We start from the raw sequence: 17,212 nt of genomic DNA, 5'->3' as shown, positions 1-17,212 counted from the left end.
TGGGCTTGAGCCTTTAGTTTTTGAGCACTTACGGTGGTACCTGATCTTAATCCACTTGTCGACTAATTTCTTTTTTTACTATAGTATTGTCTCACTCCCTTTTGTTTTTTAAGAGATTTTAATTTTTGGAGTTCATTTCCTACTTAAGACTTCCAGTGGGAGTGCCCGTTGGCTACCAATGTTTGGGCACTGGTTAAAGGAAAACTGCAGAAATGTGCAGCAGTATCACAGAATTTTCATTCCCTCGCTAGACAGATGGAAGGCAAGCTCAAGGGGAACGAAATGGAGGTGTGGGCGATGTTCGCTTGGTTCATTTGGAACGCCAGAAACCGGTTTTATTTTGAAAACAAGCAGTCCCAACCAAGTGATATACTCCATGGTGCCACGACCCTGCAACAAGACTACCAACGCCTGACTCGGTACCTTGCAAGACCATAATCACCCAGCTCGAATGGAGCTCTTTACTTTATGTCGTGGGTTTATTTTTTAGCTGTTATAAGCGGACACAGACAATTTGTAATTTACTTTGGGGTTTTCCCGTATTCAATATAATTCTATGTTCACAGTAAATAATAAAAAAAAAGACTTCCAAATCACACTTATTATTCTTTTTTTCTTTTCTTTTTTTGGCTCAATCAATGCTAAATTTGTCATCTTGTTCATGAGCTTCTCCATGACCTCATTGACTATGTAGTTTTCTCAAGATTGCATTGGAAGATCATTCAATCACTTTCTGACCAAAATAGAAGATATTTTGTGTTCTATTTAAGATTGCATTGGCACAAAACTTGAACTGAAGACGTTTCTATGGAAATCGAATCAGATGATTATTCTATTATACTAGAATATAAATATAAAGAATTTTACCCACTTGTTTATCAATACAGTTTATCAATACAAATTTACATTTGTGAAATTGTTTCAATTGTTTGATTTTCAAATTTAAAATTTTGTGTTTAGTTGTTTACATCATCTACTATTGAGGCATTTGATAAGTGTTGGAGATTGTAATAGCTGAATTGTGTGGATGTGGACTATGAAATAACACACACACACATAATATTTATTTATTGCTTGTAAATAGAATGTTTGTAATTTTGATTTAAAATGAAATATGATATTTTCTTACATAAGCAAAAATATTTATATCCAATAAGTGTTTACATCTTTGCCCAAAAAAAAAAGTAAGTCTTGACTTGTCTAAAAATATTTAAGTCAATTTAATGAAAATAAAATATAATTAAATTACGTATGGTATACAATAAATACACTTTACTTTAATGAGTTATGTATTACATAAGAGTTATTAGAGGGAATAAAAAAATATAAGACAAAATTTAGATACAAAATTGGTTGTAACTTAAGGCTACAAACTCACTCAATAAAATAAATACTATAATATATTTTGAAAATCTAACCGTTAAATTGCATGTTCTTTACGCTCTTCATACATATATTAAATTTTGTGTCAATCGGAAATTATTTACTATATGATCTATAAGCTTATATTTTGTGCATAATTTTAAATTACAAAAACTTGCCAATTCAAAAATTTATTGATGACATAGCTATTGATCTTTAATTTTCTTGAAATTTTGCAAGTATGGAGGATATAAGAAGAAGATGTAATCCAATGGTGGATTTGTCAAAATTCACCTTCAATAAAAAGATATAAAGTAAGTTTGTAGTCTAAGACTACAACTAATTTTATAGCTAAACTTTGTCTAAAAATATATTAGTCAACTATTTAAATGCATTACATGTTTTTAGTCAAAATCTAAGAGAGTCCATTATTGAAATTTATGTCCAAAATTATTTTTATTTTTACCAAAAAAACAAGAGGGAGGGAGAATTTTCCAAAAGTAAAGGGCCCCTAGTCTCCATCCTGGGCCCTTGACTATAAGACATAGCAGGGATAGTGCTGAATCTCATCAAGCATTCACTGCTGATTTTTTTGTATGTATCTATCACAAACGTGGCTGACTGGCATATTCCTGGTCTCAACAAATTGTTGTAGCATAACTTGCCTGAATCATGGAATCATAACTTGCATGTAATAGGAAGACATTAAATACATCATGATTCTACAAGCAATTTAAAAAAATACATAGGTAGTTTTGGAGTATAGTGAAATGGTGTTTCCTCCTCTCATATTCATAATAGACCCCACTTTAGATTTAATTAGTAAATTCTACCATGATTGTGAGAGAAAATAGTACCATTTACCATGCTTCGAGATTACCTAAGAATTACTCAGCAATTTATACCGCAACTGCTAGTGCACAATTCAACCAGTAATAGATATTCCATATAAGCTATTAACAATATAAGTTCAAATTTATTACACATAAGACACACTTTATATATAGTTGCTACGCCAGACAATGGGCAAACATAGCAACGTCAGAAAATGTTAATTAACGTGCACATACGGGGACAAAATTGAAAATCCAAGCAAAGCAAGACCTAACAAATAAACACATTTGGAGCAATAGTTGGGGATCACTGTTAAAACTTCAATGAACAAGGCAAATCTTATATTATGTTCTGTAAGTCTCACAAAAGCAAGAAATTACACGGTTCTCATAATGGATCACGTGCCTCATCCAACATTCCACTAAAAGATTTCTACCTATTTAAAATTGTTGAGTCAGTAATTAGTTTATGTTTAAATTTTTTTTTCTGATTTAACAATTTTAAACAAGTGGAGGTTTTTTAGTAGAATGGTAGACAAGTAATGTGATTTACCATGAGAATATTATAATTTCTTCAAAAAAAGCTAACCTTGGACATTGATATAGCCAACTTCAAATTTTGAAATATTCTAATCCTGAGTTCCCATCCAGCCCTACCGAGTGAATGTAAGAAACATAGTCTTTTACAGTTGTGTCCCTGTAGATAGGGGGGTTTTCTTTTGATAACGACTTCTTGATTGGTCCATACAACCTATGGGTGCTCTCTTGCTTGTTATGTGTTCTAAAAAAACACGCTACAAAGATTCTTGGACTTACATTCCTTGCCAGTACCCTATGAAATACGCTTTTGAATTTACTTTTGGAGATTAGCTGCACCAAATTAAACACACATTAAAGTTAAAGAAGATTTTTATTTTTATTATTATTATTATTATTATTATTATTATTATTATTATTATTATTATTATTTATGTAAATAAAAATTATAATATGTATGACTCGTGATGCATGAAAATTACTTACTTGGATCATGTCTCCGGGTTCACTACCAGTGATCCAGGAATGGGGATAACATCGACCCAATGATTTTGATAGAGGACTTGAAGGCCACCTATTTGGTCCTGCAAAAGAATAGTGAGGAATGTAGCATCACTGTGTTTGGTAAGGCCCAATGTCAAATCTGGTTCAGGGCATGCTGGATAGTAATGGCCCAAAACATAAAGGCCCTCAACACAGCCCATGTCTTTGAGGTGATTGGGATTAAGGCCGAGAGCTTCTGACAGCAACTCGGATATTGTTAGCCCTATAAATTCATTACCTTGTTCGAGTAATCAATCATTATATCTCTGCAATTTGATCAAAAATATAAACACGATTTTCAATTACCCGAGAAATAATAATAATACAAACTAGAATGAAATTTTTTTTAGGGGGGGTGGGGGGTGTAAAGGAGTCCAAATCTTCTGTCCCACTTTTCCTGCTCCACTCTATACTCTACCAATAAAAACTTGTCACGTGTTCACCTAAGTAATTAAATACTATAATTATTGACTTATTAATGTTACCGTTATTAATTAATAGTAGTATTTAATTACTTAGGTGAACACGTGGCAAGTTTTTATTGGTGGAGTATAGAGTGGAGCAGGAAAAGTGAGACAGAAGATCTGGACTCGATGCAAAGGGCTTCAGATTGTGGTGAGGAGAAGAACTGTTTGGGACTAAAAATAAACTTCTCCCTCCACGTCCAAGAAGTTAGGACTTTGATGGACTAAACAAAAGATATATTTGATCAACATCCACACACACGTGCAATACTTGAGTACAATACTTAACCACTATTCTTGAAGTTTATCTTTTAATATTCTACCATGTGAAATTTTTCTTATGGATAGAAGTGTATTTTTTAGTTAAGTAGCCACATGACTCAATCTTAAGTGAGGAATTGTACCTAAGTTTTATCCACACACATATATATAGTTTTTGTCCCTTTTTTTTCCCTGACTGTTAGCCGAAAGAGGAGAGGGGGTGAGGGTGGACTTCCTACCCCTTTAAAAATTTCTTTGTACTTACACTTTCTGAATTTTAGAGTTTGTGATTATTTTTATGTTGATCCTCTATGTTTCAGAATTTTATTTTGACATTTCATAAGGATTTCCTTCTCAGTTCTCATATGAGTCATCTCATTCATTTTCGTTAAAATAATGTGACTGCTATGTACCTTCATAACCATTTTATGAAATATTAGCTCCATATTGCTATGGAAAATAAGAATTTCATTGTTACAGGCACAAAGAAGTTCATCAAAAAAAGAAAATTTTATATAAAGTTAGATTATTAAGATAAATTAATGCTATGACCAATATAAAATCAAAATCAAACGTGAAAGAACAAAATAAAAATTATTAAAACATAAATATAAAGAGAATCACAAACTCTAATGACAAAAAATATACCTTCTTGCCGTCCCCCCAACCCCCTTTTTTTGTTTTTTTAAAAGGAAATTTATCAATAGTAGAGAACAATTTAATTTAAGATTAATTAGAGTACTGTTGCTCTATTAGCTTTTTAGCAAAAAAATAAAAGAAAAAAAATTGTAACTAAGATTGGTGATGCAATTGCTCATATGGCATTAAAAAGTACCTGCATACTTCTGGCAATTCTGCAGGATTTGGTGGACAAGGCGCCATAGAACAATATATGGTATCCCTCCAATTGGCTGCTTGAGCTTTATACAAATCAAAATTGGTATTGTATGTAAAACTTCTCGACAAATCACGTGTATAAAATTCTTTTTTAACCTCCTAGTCTTGCTCATGAAATCCTCGTATACTATCAATAATCTCATCAAGCACAGCTACCTCAACTCCATGATTGACAATCTGAAAGAAACCCCAGTTCTCACAAGCATCTCGGACTTTGTTAACTATGTTATCACGTAGAGTGACATCTTTATTGATACCTTCAAAGTCTATGACTGGAATGCTGAACTTGGAGTCAAAGGAAGAATCTGACAAATTGTTCTGCTTATTTTGCTCATGGATGAATATCCGTGGGATCTTTTCCACTCCAGCATCAATGAGTCCTTTTACCCCAGCTTTAGACTCGTCAAAAGCCTTCAATTCACTTCTCCGATCATATTTGGATTCCATTTTTGCCAGTAATTCCGCTGAGCTTGTGAAAATAATTTTTTTTTGCTTTTTCGATGAGGGATATAGGTCAAGACGTGAGAAATCAACTTTCTTATATTAACTGGATAGATAAAACTGCCCAGTTAGGTGTTGTCATTAATAATTAATTAACAAGTATTTTTGCCAAAACTAAATAATTGATCCCAATGTACCATTGACTTCCGCTGAAGTGGCTTTTGTCTTTTCTTTTGTTCTGTTTCACACTTTCACTGTCATTAGTGCCATCGACACTCGACAATAGACAAAATAAATTTCATAAATTTTATTAATAACATATGGATATATATATACACACACATATTGAAAGCTCACTAGTATAAATATTAGAATAAGTTTAGACCCCCAAATTTTAAATTATGCTAGATTACTTTTAATTTACTCTAAACAATATGGAATAAGAGAAATAAACAGGTAATCAACCAAAGGCTACTAACCAGTACAGGAATAAACATAATTGATAATTAAGTAAAAGCACAAGTAGCTAGTAAGAGAAGAAGGGAGCAAATACAAGATAATACGATGTATTATCGAAGAGGAAAACTAGAGAACCCGACAGAAAAATCTCTTCACAGCCCGACATGCTAAAACAGGGACGAACCTAGGATTTCAAGCGCGGGGGGGGGGGGGGGGGGGGATTAGCAAAAAAAATTTAAATACACATTTATATAGTATTAATAAACTATCAACTAAGACAAATACTCAAAAATCATTCTTTCTTAATATGTTAAGATACAATCATCTACTAACAAAAACAAAAGACACGAAACACTATTGTTTCTTAATACAATCATCTATGAAAAGGGAACTCGACGCTCTTTCATATCTTCAAAATCACCTATGATTGAATTCAAACTAAATGTCGAAGCCATATCATTTTCAATGTATAACATCAAAGAGTCCGTCAAAAAATCATTTTCATTTTGTTTCGAATATTAGTTTTGATAACTTTCATTGCTGAAAATACTCGCTCTGTAGTAGCAGTAGAAACTAGAAGAGTAAGTACAAGTCTCACCATTCTATAAACAAGTTTGTAATATTCTGAATTTCCAATTCTCACTAACCATTGACACAACTTAGATAAACTTTTCAATTTTTTGAACTCTGGATCCTAGACTACATTATGCTCAAAATGATAAAGCTCATTCTCTAACACTTGTTTGTCATAATCTGTGAAATCTTGTGGATAGAAATTCTTTACCAACAAACAAAGATCACTACTTTTGAAAGATTTTAATGCTTCTTAAGGTTCTAAAACTGAGCTAAGCCTAAGTAACTCCATTGCATCCTCATTAAACCGATGATTTAGTTCCTGTAGTTGAGAATCTATTGCAGCATAAAAATTATTTACTCGATAATAATGCTCAATTGTAACGTTATCTTACTAATTATGAGCTCAACCTCGCCTCCCAACATAACAAGCATTCATATCTAGGACATCAATGCAATGCTTCTCACAAAATGATATCACGGTGATGAGTAAGCCATCCCATCCATCATCTCTAAATTTTTGGATAAGTGCTTTAGTAGATGAAGTAAATGCATGGTATTTAAAATGTCTTGAGATTGGCTTTGCAAAGCTTGACAAAATTTATTAGTGATCTCCATAGTTTCCTTCTCAAGATGCAAGATGAAGACAGATTCAAATGAAGTTAAACCATCATAAGTTGACTCTGCTTCTGCCCGATGTTCTCCATCACTTGCATCATCAATTATATTTAGTAAAACTTCAACAGTTGAAGTAAACATCCTTAATAAGCTAGAAACTGATCTAAAATGTGAACTCCAACGTGTTTTTACAGGTCGTTGTAAAGTGTCAATTTGGTTAAGTTCACTTCCAGTCTCAAACTCTTCAAGATCAATTAAATGTGCTATTTCATTAGCATTCGCAACTTTCAATTGCTCGTTATGCTTGCATGAAACATTAATAGTTTTGATCACCAAAAGCAATTTAAGAAAAAACCCACTAATGGAGACAATTTTTTTTTATGCTTTTACTAATGCCAATTGTAAGCGAAGTGCAAAACAATGGATCTAGTAAGCATATGGGCAATCATTCAAAATCAAAGCTTGTAATCCATTCGATATACCTCGCATGTTACTTGCTCCATCATATCCTTGATCCATCATATCCTTGCCCTCAAATTTTGTATATCCAAGCAATGTTGAGATAACAAAGAATATATCCCCTTCTTTAGAGTCAAAACCGCAATATCAACAACATGAATAAGCCCAAAGAAAGTTATTTCACAAAGCCTTCTACATCAACATATCTAAACACCACAGTCATTTGATCTTTCATGGACTTATCACGAGCTTCATCAACCATTATGAAAAACTTTGCATCACCAATTTCTTCTCGAATGGCCTTCTTTACTTCAGCCGAGAAAACATGTAGAATTTCCTTTTGAATCCTAGGTGATGTGTAGGTTGCATTTTTGGGAGCTTTTTCTATTATTTCAGCAACCTTCTCATTCCAAAAAGTCACAATACCCAATGATTCAAGAAAGTTCCCACAATTAGATGAACTAAAACTTTCATCTCGACCTCTAAAAGCTATAGCTTGAAAGGCAAGATGTCAAACAATAAAAATTGAGGCCTTCAGTTGCAACCGATTATTTGCAATTTGTTCAATAATGAAATGATCAACTACCCTTTGTAAATGCTACCATTGGTTCATCAAATCCTTACACATTTGCTCAGCAACTCTATGAGTTGAGTTAGGATCTTTTCCTATATGACCTTGAAAATAACAATTTTTGCCCTCAACTTTTTTCCAATTTCTAAATCCATCAACAGTGAATGTATTTTTTTCCACAACCCCATTTGGATTAAGAAAGACAAAGCAAGGTAGACAATAAGTTGCATTTTTCATAGGAGAATACTCAAGCCATGTTGAATAATATTCAAACCAAGAAGCTTGAAAGCTACAATTGTGTTTTCCACTTTTTTCGTATGTCTCTAGAGGAGGTTGGTGAGGACCATTTTTAATGTAAGCCCATCGAATTTCATCATGTTGATTAACATGATATTCCCATATTTGTTTGCGTGTTTCGGGATCATAATCCAAAGAATCAAGATCAACTTTTTGAAATTGTGTTTGAGAGATATGGTTATTTTCCGAATTGGGATATTGGCATTTTCTAGAATTGGGGAATAAATATTTCTTGGGATTGAATCATCGACATTTTTTAGAATTAGGGAATGAATATTTTCTAGAATTGGAACATCCACATTTTCTAGAATTGGAATAGTAACATTAGTTGTTGGCAATCCCACGTTGACTTCGGAAGAATTTGAATATTTTCTTTTGAAAAAATCAAACATTGTAGTTGATTTTTTCTTGATCTACAAATAAAATAAGAATCATATATATTATCTCACAAATGGTTGTTGTTACTAACTAAAGACAAATACTAGAATCTAGGTGATATGCATGATGCATTTAATTATAAATTTAGTATTTCTTACTTCTTTTCAATTTATAAATTTATCTAATTTAGCATTATGAGTTAACAATAGGCACAAGTGAATCATTGTTATTTTCTTAAATTTGTGTGACAATTTTCTATATTATATGATTTGTTTTTTTCTTTTTGTCTTTGGTCTTTGCCTTTATTTATCTCTTTGTCTTTGTGATGTCTCCATCTTTCTGACACTGACCCACTAACCTAATCCCACTACCGACACTATAAATTTATTCTGCACTACTAACAAAAACTTTTCTTAACTTTACCCTTTTTTTTTTTTTTTTCTGTCACTTGTCCCTATTATGCCCAGCTACCAATCAACAAAGAACAAATAGTCAAACATTACAATAATATATTCTCTAATCTAAGTAATCTCTACAAACTCTACTCTATCTCTATCTCTCTTATCTATATAATACAATAGAGAGAGTCACAAACACAGAGTGACAGAGAGTCACAAAGCCAAAAAAAAAAAAAAATCATAGGCAGCACAGATTCAATTCACAATCACCAACATCAGTTCATCACTCAACAATAAAAACACAAACACCACAAGTCCACAAGCACAGATTGTTAGATTCTAAGATTCACAAATATTTTATTAGGTTTTGAAGGAAAAGATAGATTGAAAACTTGTGAACTGTGAAGGCTAGAGCAATGAAGCTAGGCTGGGCAAATCAAGCAACTGGCAGCGGCGGCAAAATGGGTCTTGTGTGGGCGGCGGTGACAACTGATAGGGAGACTCTCACGTGATGGAGGTGTGGGTTCTAGGTAGCAAGATAGGTCTCACAAGTGTGGGCGTGGGCAGCGGCGTCACAACAACACGGCGTGGGCGTGGGCTGCGATGTCACGACGTGGGTCTCTCTAGCTCTAAGTACTCTCTATCTCTCTATCTCGCCTCTCTATCTCTCTGTCTCGCCTCTCACTTTCCTTTCTTCTTTTTTTTCCTTCGTTTTTCGCTTTCTCTGTTTGGTTTTGGATTGCTAAGTTTTTTTTTCTTTTTCTTTTTTATTTTTTACATTTTGTTTTTAGATTTACATGGGTCATGGGCTCTTGCCTCCTGGGCTTGCTGGCTGGGCTAGGGATTCATGATTACTAGGAGGGGGGCCTGAGCTAAAAACTAAGGAGGGGGGGGGCCAAGCCTTCTTTTTTTTTTTTTTTGAAAATTTTACCTGCTAATTTTTTTTTTTTGAGCCCAAGGGGGGCCCAGGCCCCCTTAGGCCACCACTTGGATCCGTCCTTGTGCTAAAATGATCCACTAGCAAATCAGTTGAAGTACATGAATATAAAAAGACTCTTCAAGCCTAATCTACCCACTGTACTTAAGCCTTTTAAGCTCCAGCTACCAACGAATTTCTCTGAGTCTTGTCTTTGCTAACTTTTCGGATCCCGCAATTATCACAAATTGCTTCTACAAAGATTGGCATGAATTCTCTATTAAAGACGGCAAAGAAAGAAGAAACAATTTGTATGTAGCAAAAAGACCAAGACCAAGGCCAAGTACGAGGTCCACAACCATTGTGTGTGTGTGTGTGTGTGTGTGTGTGTGTGTGTGTGTCTCTCTCTCTCTCTCTCTCTCTCTCTCTCTCTCTCTCTCTCTCTATATATATATATATATATATATATATATATATATATATATATATATATATATATATATATATAATCCAATACAATGATGCCTTTTGGCATCAAAGTAAGGTTGTCAAAATTGGAATCCTACGTAGTATCACGGGAGGTAGGTGAGATCGTAGATCGGAGGATTAGATCATGAATCGTAAGATCCTACCTATTTTCAGATTTTAAGTAATCACGTAAATATGTTGAGTAAAATTAATAGTGACTTTATATGTTGAGTAATCACGTAAATATGAATTCCTCCATTAAAAAACAAAGATTTGCATTATACAATGTAATTTGCATGCCTTACATTGTTACGTCTATGCTAACGAAACAAATATATTAAAGTTTTGACACAATATATCTAAAAAATTTAGTATATGTTTAATTAGCAACTAAGTACCAAGATATTATCGACACATATTGAAAATATTTTCCAGTTTATAAGTTCCAAATCCAAAATAAATTAGGCTAGTTAGCAAATGACAATTAGCTTAGTACAATATGAAATCCAAAATAGGATTTCCATTCTAAAGTAAACTAGCTAATTATGTATATGAAATCCAAAAGCCAACGTTATTGAGAGTGCTAGAGGTGATGGGTTTTGGGGTTCTTGAGAGGAGGCACAACTTTGGGATTGGTGTTTATAAATATTTGGGTTTCTTTTTTTGTTTGAACTTTAAACTAAAGTACTATGGGTTTTTTTTTTTTTTTGAGATCTTCTTTTGACAAAGATGTAAATTTGGGACATCAATTTGTTGTTGGGCTGTTGATAACCAATTGGGCTTGTGGGTTTAGTTGGATTATCTTAGCTCAAGCCAATCCCATCAAATAAAAAAAATAAAAAAATAAAGCTCAAACCCAAAACACATGTTTTGGTAGGATCCTATACGATCCTACACAATCCTACATATGATTTTACCATTTTTACGATCCTATTACGATTCTAAACGTTTTGGTGAGGTGAGATCGTAAAATCGTGCGATCTTATGATCCAGATTGCGATTTTGACAACTATGCATCAATGTACATACCTACTTTACCTGGCAAATGAGCTTGCATAGTTGGAGATGCTGATCAAGATCAATCTTTTGGTCACCAAATTCGAATATTGAATGAAGGAGTAATACATAAATTACAATAATACGAAATTTGAACTAAATCATTAGGCTTAATTTATTATCTGAAGAAATCAAAATCAACCAAAACTAAAAGTTACAAACAGTTCTATGTAGAAACTCTCTAGCTTTTTGAATCCTTCGGCGTGAGACTGCTTTGTAGCATTTGCATGGATATTTTGAACATGGATTTTTGTGTCTTAAATCCAAATTGATGTCGCTAAGATCTTATAAGCATACTATTTAGTTTGAATATATATATATATATATATATATATATATATATGTATTTATGTATGTATGTGTGAGAATCTTATTGCTTGAGCCAAAAGAAAGTGTGTAGGAATTTTCGTTTGGGTGGAGGTTCACAATTGAAGTTTTTAATTTGGATGTTGAGCAATTAAAGTGAAAAGTGAATGGTCTAAATGGAAGCACCAAAAATCCAGAGGGTAATCCAGAGAGAAAAATATCTCAACGGGTTGCAATATATTGCACAAGTGGATCAAGATGTTAGAAAGCTTCAAGTTGTCTCCTAAGCAAAGGATTGAAAGATGTGATTCTCTTTGGAAGATCAATTTTATGCTTTCTAATTATTTGTTTTATGGGTTATTTTACAAGCCAAAAATGCATATATTATGAATTTCTGTTCAAAATGTAATATCAGTTTTCTAATTATTTATTTATGAGAGTATGCAACAAACACAAATGTTCTATTCTATTTAAAATGTACTATCTGCTTTTGTCTTTCAATTTATAAACAGTTCACACTTTCAATCTACAAACATTTCACATGACTATCATCAGCTAACTATCTAACAACTAGAACCACATTACATGTCCAAATGTTTCAGGTAATGAATCTTAGTAACATCTTTATGAACGCTAAGAACACTCACATGTTTCATAACAAAAGCTACTCAAAGAGATAAACTCATGCATCGTACATATCAGCAACTAGTTTTATTATTTAATTTGCATTTCACATATCTTGGATTTGGTTTCTCTAGAGACAAACATTAAGTTCACAAGTAAATTTATTATATTATTACTAATTACATATAGATTCCAATGCCATGCATTGAGTGCTGGAAAACTACCATAGCTGACCTATCCACTGCTTCACAGCTTGAAATGATCTAGTGCAGGGATTCCATTCAGCCCCTTCATGAAATAGTGTGACACGAACTCTTTCACAGTGGTTTCCCTATATTTAGGGGGCGTTTCTTCTGACAACAACTCCTTAATTGGCCCGTATAGTCTCGAGGCATTTTCCGGTGGAAGATGTGTTCTGAAGAAACTTGCAACTGAAATTCTTGGACCTACATTTTTGGCAAATACTCTGTGGTTGACACTTATAAACCTGTCATTAGAGATTAGCTGCACAAAGACAGATGGAAATTAGTAAAAGAAACCCCCTGAATTTTTTTTTTATTGTAACCCCTGAATATCTTTTTTTTGGACAATTCAAAATCCAGGGGAATTAAATATTGAATGTCTCCATTGAAAACAATAAGAGATGCCAACCAGTTGCTAAAAGGCTCTTGGTCATAACCTCCTCAATATAATTGTGCCAGTGTAAGTTTGTTCTATTAAAATCAAGCTGATGCATAAGCTTACTTGATATTTTTCCCCCCTTCATTTGTTGAACAATTACTTTTCGGCTTGTATGTCAAATGTCTATAAAGATGACATATGACTTCAACGGTTGCTCAAAAGCGTGTCATACTTATATACAAGATACCAACGTGGTTAACAGCCAAATCAAGCCTCACAAGTCAAGCAGCCAAGTAAGAGTGTATGACATACTATATTGCGAGTGTTCATCTTAAGTTCATGCTTAATTTGGGCTTGAACACATAATAATATGGAAATTTCTTGTCTTCTTTTAAATAATATATAGATTTATAATTATAGACTTGCCTGTAACATATCCCCCAGGTTCACTACTAGAGCTCCAGGAATGGGGTTAACATCAACCCATTGATTTTCATGGAGAACTTGAAGGCCACCAATTTGGTCTTGTAAGAGCACAGTGAGGAAGCTGCTGTCAGAATGGGCAATAGTGCCCCAAGTCAGCTCTGGCTCAGGACATGCCGGGTAGTAATGGCCAAGGAAAAAAAGCCCCTCTGCACAGCCAATGTCTTTCAGGTGGCTTGGATTGAGGCCAAGTGCTTCTGACAGCAGCTCAAATAGAGTAACCCCTAATCTCATTACTTTGTTTGAGAAGTCTATCACTATATCACTGCAAATTAATCAAAGTACATATCATGAAGTTATAAATAAAATTTCACTAGCTTATATTTTCTAGCTCCTATCTCTGCAATAACAAGCACCGAAATCTTAATTTGGTTACACATAGTTTTATATATATTGCAAAGTTTTTCAAAATATGTCAAAATTATATTATATAAAAATAAAAAATAAAAATGTCAACTACACCCTAAAACAGTTGGCACTTCCCAAGTCCAATTAATTTCCCCCACAAACATTAAATTAGAATATTATAAATATCAACTGAGAATCAGAACCCCTCCTTCATGAAGTCAATGTAGCCTTCTTATCCCTAACAGTTTGTTCAATTTGAAGGTAATTCGTTAGTAGCTATGAAGCACAGGACTCAGCAATTTCTGAAAAAGTAGAGTGTGGGTGCAGCAGGATATGTTACTAATAAATTATTAAATATATTTTTATTTACAAATTATTAAATATATTTTCATATAATGGTAAACTTATACCAATTTAAGAGCAATAATAGCTACAAATAATTCAATAATTTCAATTTAAGTTGTTTAACCTACAAATAATTTGACAAATATATAATAAGTTAATAACTAAATAAGAAATCAACTCAAGTTTTAATTATTTTTTTTAACATGTATTTTGGCCAGTTTCGGCCGATTTTGGCAAATTGGCGCGTCGGGTACAAATTAACGCACCACCGAGTGTTGGGTACGGGTGCAGAGGCCCTGGAGCTGCATTCGTGCTTTCTAGGTTAGTAGTAACAGATGCTCTACAAAATTCTACTGCCCTTCACTAGATTTCCTTGATCCTATTTTGAACATTGTAAATAACTCTTTAAAATCCCTCTCTTACTGGGAATTCTATTTTGTTCCCACGAACCTAAATATTTTGGCCCACAATATTGTTTCTTGGGCACCTTTTGTAATTGGGATAAGCTTTTAACCATCTCTAACCTTCCTAATTGGGTTTTCTACCCATATGGTAGTGGTAGCTTAGGCCCCTCTTTCTTCTTAATACAAACACTCTTAATTATCAACCCAAAAAAAAAAACTCATTAGATCATCTAGAAGGTCTTAAATTCAAAATTCCTAACCAATTTCTTAGAATCACCTTTTAGGAATTCCTCAAAGTAATTACATGGTATTTTTGGGATGGGACTTTTAAAGAAAAAAAATAAAAGAATGTTATAAATAAATATTATTTTATTAATTAGAATAAATAATCTAACCAAAATACACTAATCAAAACTAATAAGAATGGTAATCTAGCTATAAGGAATGATGCTAGAGCTTAGGTAGGAGCTTGTAGAAAAAAGTTACAGAGTTTATAAAGAATAGAGTTTTGTGCATCTGTTGGGGTGTCTCTTTCCTACTTGTGGTGTTGTTTATTGATTTTAGGAATTCCTTTTCTCTGTAAATAATAAAATTCTCATTCATCAAAGAAAATGAACCATCAACACCCAAGTGAACAATGAATACTGGCTATATAACCCATATATAGTATTTCCATGAACAGAAAGTGCTAGTTATTGGAGAAAACAAAAAACAAAAGAAAAGGAAGAAGAAATCTTGCTAGGATGATAGAGTGTGTAACTTACCTGCAAACATCAGGCAACTCTTCAGGACTGGGAGGATGAGGAGCCAAAACACAGGACAAGGTATCCCTCCAATTTGCAGCTTGTACTTGATACAAATCAAAATTGCTATTATATATCACCTTTTGTGTGTAATCACGCGAATAGAGCTGTTTCTTCACTTCAAGATCTTGCTCATGAAATCTACGTATCCCATCAATCATCTCATCCAAAACACTTACTGGAATCCCATGATTAATCACTTGGAAAAATCCCCACTTCTCACAAGCATACTGGACTTTATTTACAATCTCATTATGTAGACTAGCGTCTTTGCAAAGGCCTTCCAAATCTATGATTGGAATGCCAAAGTTGGAGACTTCACCTGAATTCTCATCAAGCTTATGTTGCTCATGGATGAATATCCGTGGGATCTTATCCAGCCCGACATCCACAAGTCCCTTCACTCCAGCTTTAGAGTCATCAAAAGCCTTCAACTCTGTGTTCCTGTCATACTTTGATTCAAGCTTGGCCTGATTTTCTCCTGGGCCTGTGACTACCATTTTTTTTTTCCCTATTCTCTTAGGTTGTAGAATCAGTATAACAATATAGCTTGTGGCCTTTGTGAAATATAAAACCCAGTTCAGATAGAAGACTTCTCCTTGAATGAATCATTAAATTATCTGATAAAGACAATTGTTGCGTTTGGTAGTGGTTTAAAAAGTCAATTGTTGTGACTGATAAAGCCAATTTTTTTATTATTATTTAATTTTTTTTCTGTTATTTATGAGTTATATTACAATTTTTAGTATTATTTATAGGTTTTATTATACTATTTTATTTACTTTTTAATTTTATTTATGGTTCTTCCAATAAAAAGTTATTAAATACAACTAAATAAACGGTTGAAAACAGATTCTTAAAGAAATAAACAACATATAATAAAATAAAATAAAAACCCGTTCATGTATCACAACTTTTTTTTTACTATAATTTTAACATGACCGAGAGTTTTGTTTTTTTTGAGAAGGACAGATAGTCTTTTTTTTTTTTTGGAGAAGGACAGATAGTTACATTGAATTATCATTTTTTTTATCTGTTGCTCATAATTTATCATATTTGTCAAAAACACCGCGAGGTCTATTTTTTATTTTTTTTCTTTATGTTGTTTTTACAGGACCACTTATTGTTATTATCAAGAATGCCACTCGCAGCCACAGCAAGACAAGCAAAGCGTAACAGGTTTATGAACGATTAACAATTTTTTATATCAGTTTATCAACCAAAAAAAAAAAACATTTTTTATACCAACTCTCGAGTTCCAGATAGCTCCTTTTTTTTTTTCTTTTGATATTTTGGTAACTAATAATAGTTTTAAATCGTGACTGTTCTATAAAAGTTAAAAACTTATTTTATTTATTATTTATTAATATAATTTTTTTTTTTATGAGAAAGCTGAATTCATTCAATACGAAATTGGAGTACAACAAGGAGGAAAACAAATAAAGGATTTAGTACATTCAAGATGATTGAAATGCTGTAATACAATCAAGGTGTAAGAGGTGTTGCACCATTGGAGGAGAGACTCCTTTCCACACCTGACTGATACCATTACGCCTAGAGTACTGAGCAAGGTCATGTGTTACCTTGTTGTAATCCCTTTTCAAGTGCTTAAAAATTCAGCTTCTAAAAAAATCCATGAGGTTTAAGATACCTTAACATAGGTGCCCTAAGCCCCCATCCGTATTTAGAGCTTGCAAACTTTGGATAGCAATGAGAGAATCTGATTCGATGATGACTTGGGACAGCT

At 33.1% G+C, this 17,212-nt stretch overlaps 2 protein-coding genes and 1 pseudogene across 2 annotated transcripts; all 3 read right to left on the bottom strand.

Annotated features, from left to right (window-relative positions):
- Positions 1-2,715: 2,715 nt before the first annotated feature.
- Positions 2,716-5,398, bottom strand: LOC142625895 (1-aminocyclopropane-1-carboxylate oxidase homolog 1-like; annotated as a pseudogene).
- A 1,449-nt stretch (positions 5,399-6,847) lies between these two features.
- On the bottom strand, positions 6,848-8,052 carry LOC142624977 (uncharacterized). The gene is made up of 3 exons (XM_075798694.1): positions 8,034-8,052; positions 7,644-7,936; positions 6,848-7,291 (listed from the first exon to the last, which is right to left on the bottom strand). The coding sequence occupies exons 1-3, from the start codon at positions 8,050-8,052 to the stop codon at positions 6,848-6,850; spliced, it is 756 nt and encodes a 251-aa protein (XP_075654809.1).
- Positions 8,053-12,535: 4,483 nt separating this feature from the next.
- LOC142623822 (1-aminocyclopropane-1-carboxylate oxidase homolog 1-like) lies at positions 12,536-16,088 on the bottom strand. Its single transcript, XM_075797282.1, has 3 exons — positions 15,427-16,088; positions 13,509-13,830; positions 12,536-12,965 (listed from the first exon to the last, which is right to left on the bottom strand). The coding sequence occupies exons 1-3, from the start codon at positions 15,963-15,965 to the stop codon at positions 12,708-12,710; spliced, it is 1,119 nt and encodes a 372-aa protein (XP_075653397.1). The 5' UTR covers positions 15,966-16,088; the 3' UTR covers positions 12,536-12,707.
- Positions 16,089-17,212: the final 1,124 nt, after the last annotated feature.

This window comes from Castanea sativa, chromosome 2 (assembly GCF_040712315.1).
Source record: "Castanea sativa cultivar Marrone di Chiusa Pesio chromosome 2, ASM4071231v1".
Taxonomy (NCBI): Eukaryota; Viridiplantae; Streptophyta; class Magnoliopsida; order Fagales; family Fagaceae; genus Castanea; species Castanea sativa.
This window is presented reverse-complemented; position numbering and strand designations above follow the sequence as displayed.

What these genes read in the sequence shown, in the direction of transcription:
- LOC142624977 (XM_075798694.1), bottom strand. An exon ending in TGGTGTTTAGATATGTTGAT is followed by an intron (nt 7,292 to 7,643) that starts GTAGAAGGCTTT and finishes GTTTCATGCAAG; the next exon opens with CATAACGAGCAATTGAAAGT.
- LOC142623822 (XM_075797282.1), bottom strand. Translation starts at nt 15,965, where the DNA reads ATGGTAGTCACAGGCCCAGGAGAAAATCAGGCCAAGCTTGAATCAAAG. An exon ending in GAGTTGCCTGATGTTTGCAG is followed by an intron (nt 13,831 to 15,426) that starts GTAAGTTACACA and finishes ATTAATTTGCAG; the next exon opens with TGATATAGTGATAGACTTCT. An exon ending in ACCTGGGGGATATGTTACAG is followed by an intron (nt 12,966 to 13,508) that starts GCAAGTCTATAA and finishes GTCTTTGTGCAG; the next exon opens with CTAATCTCTAATGACAGGTT.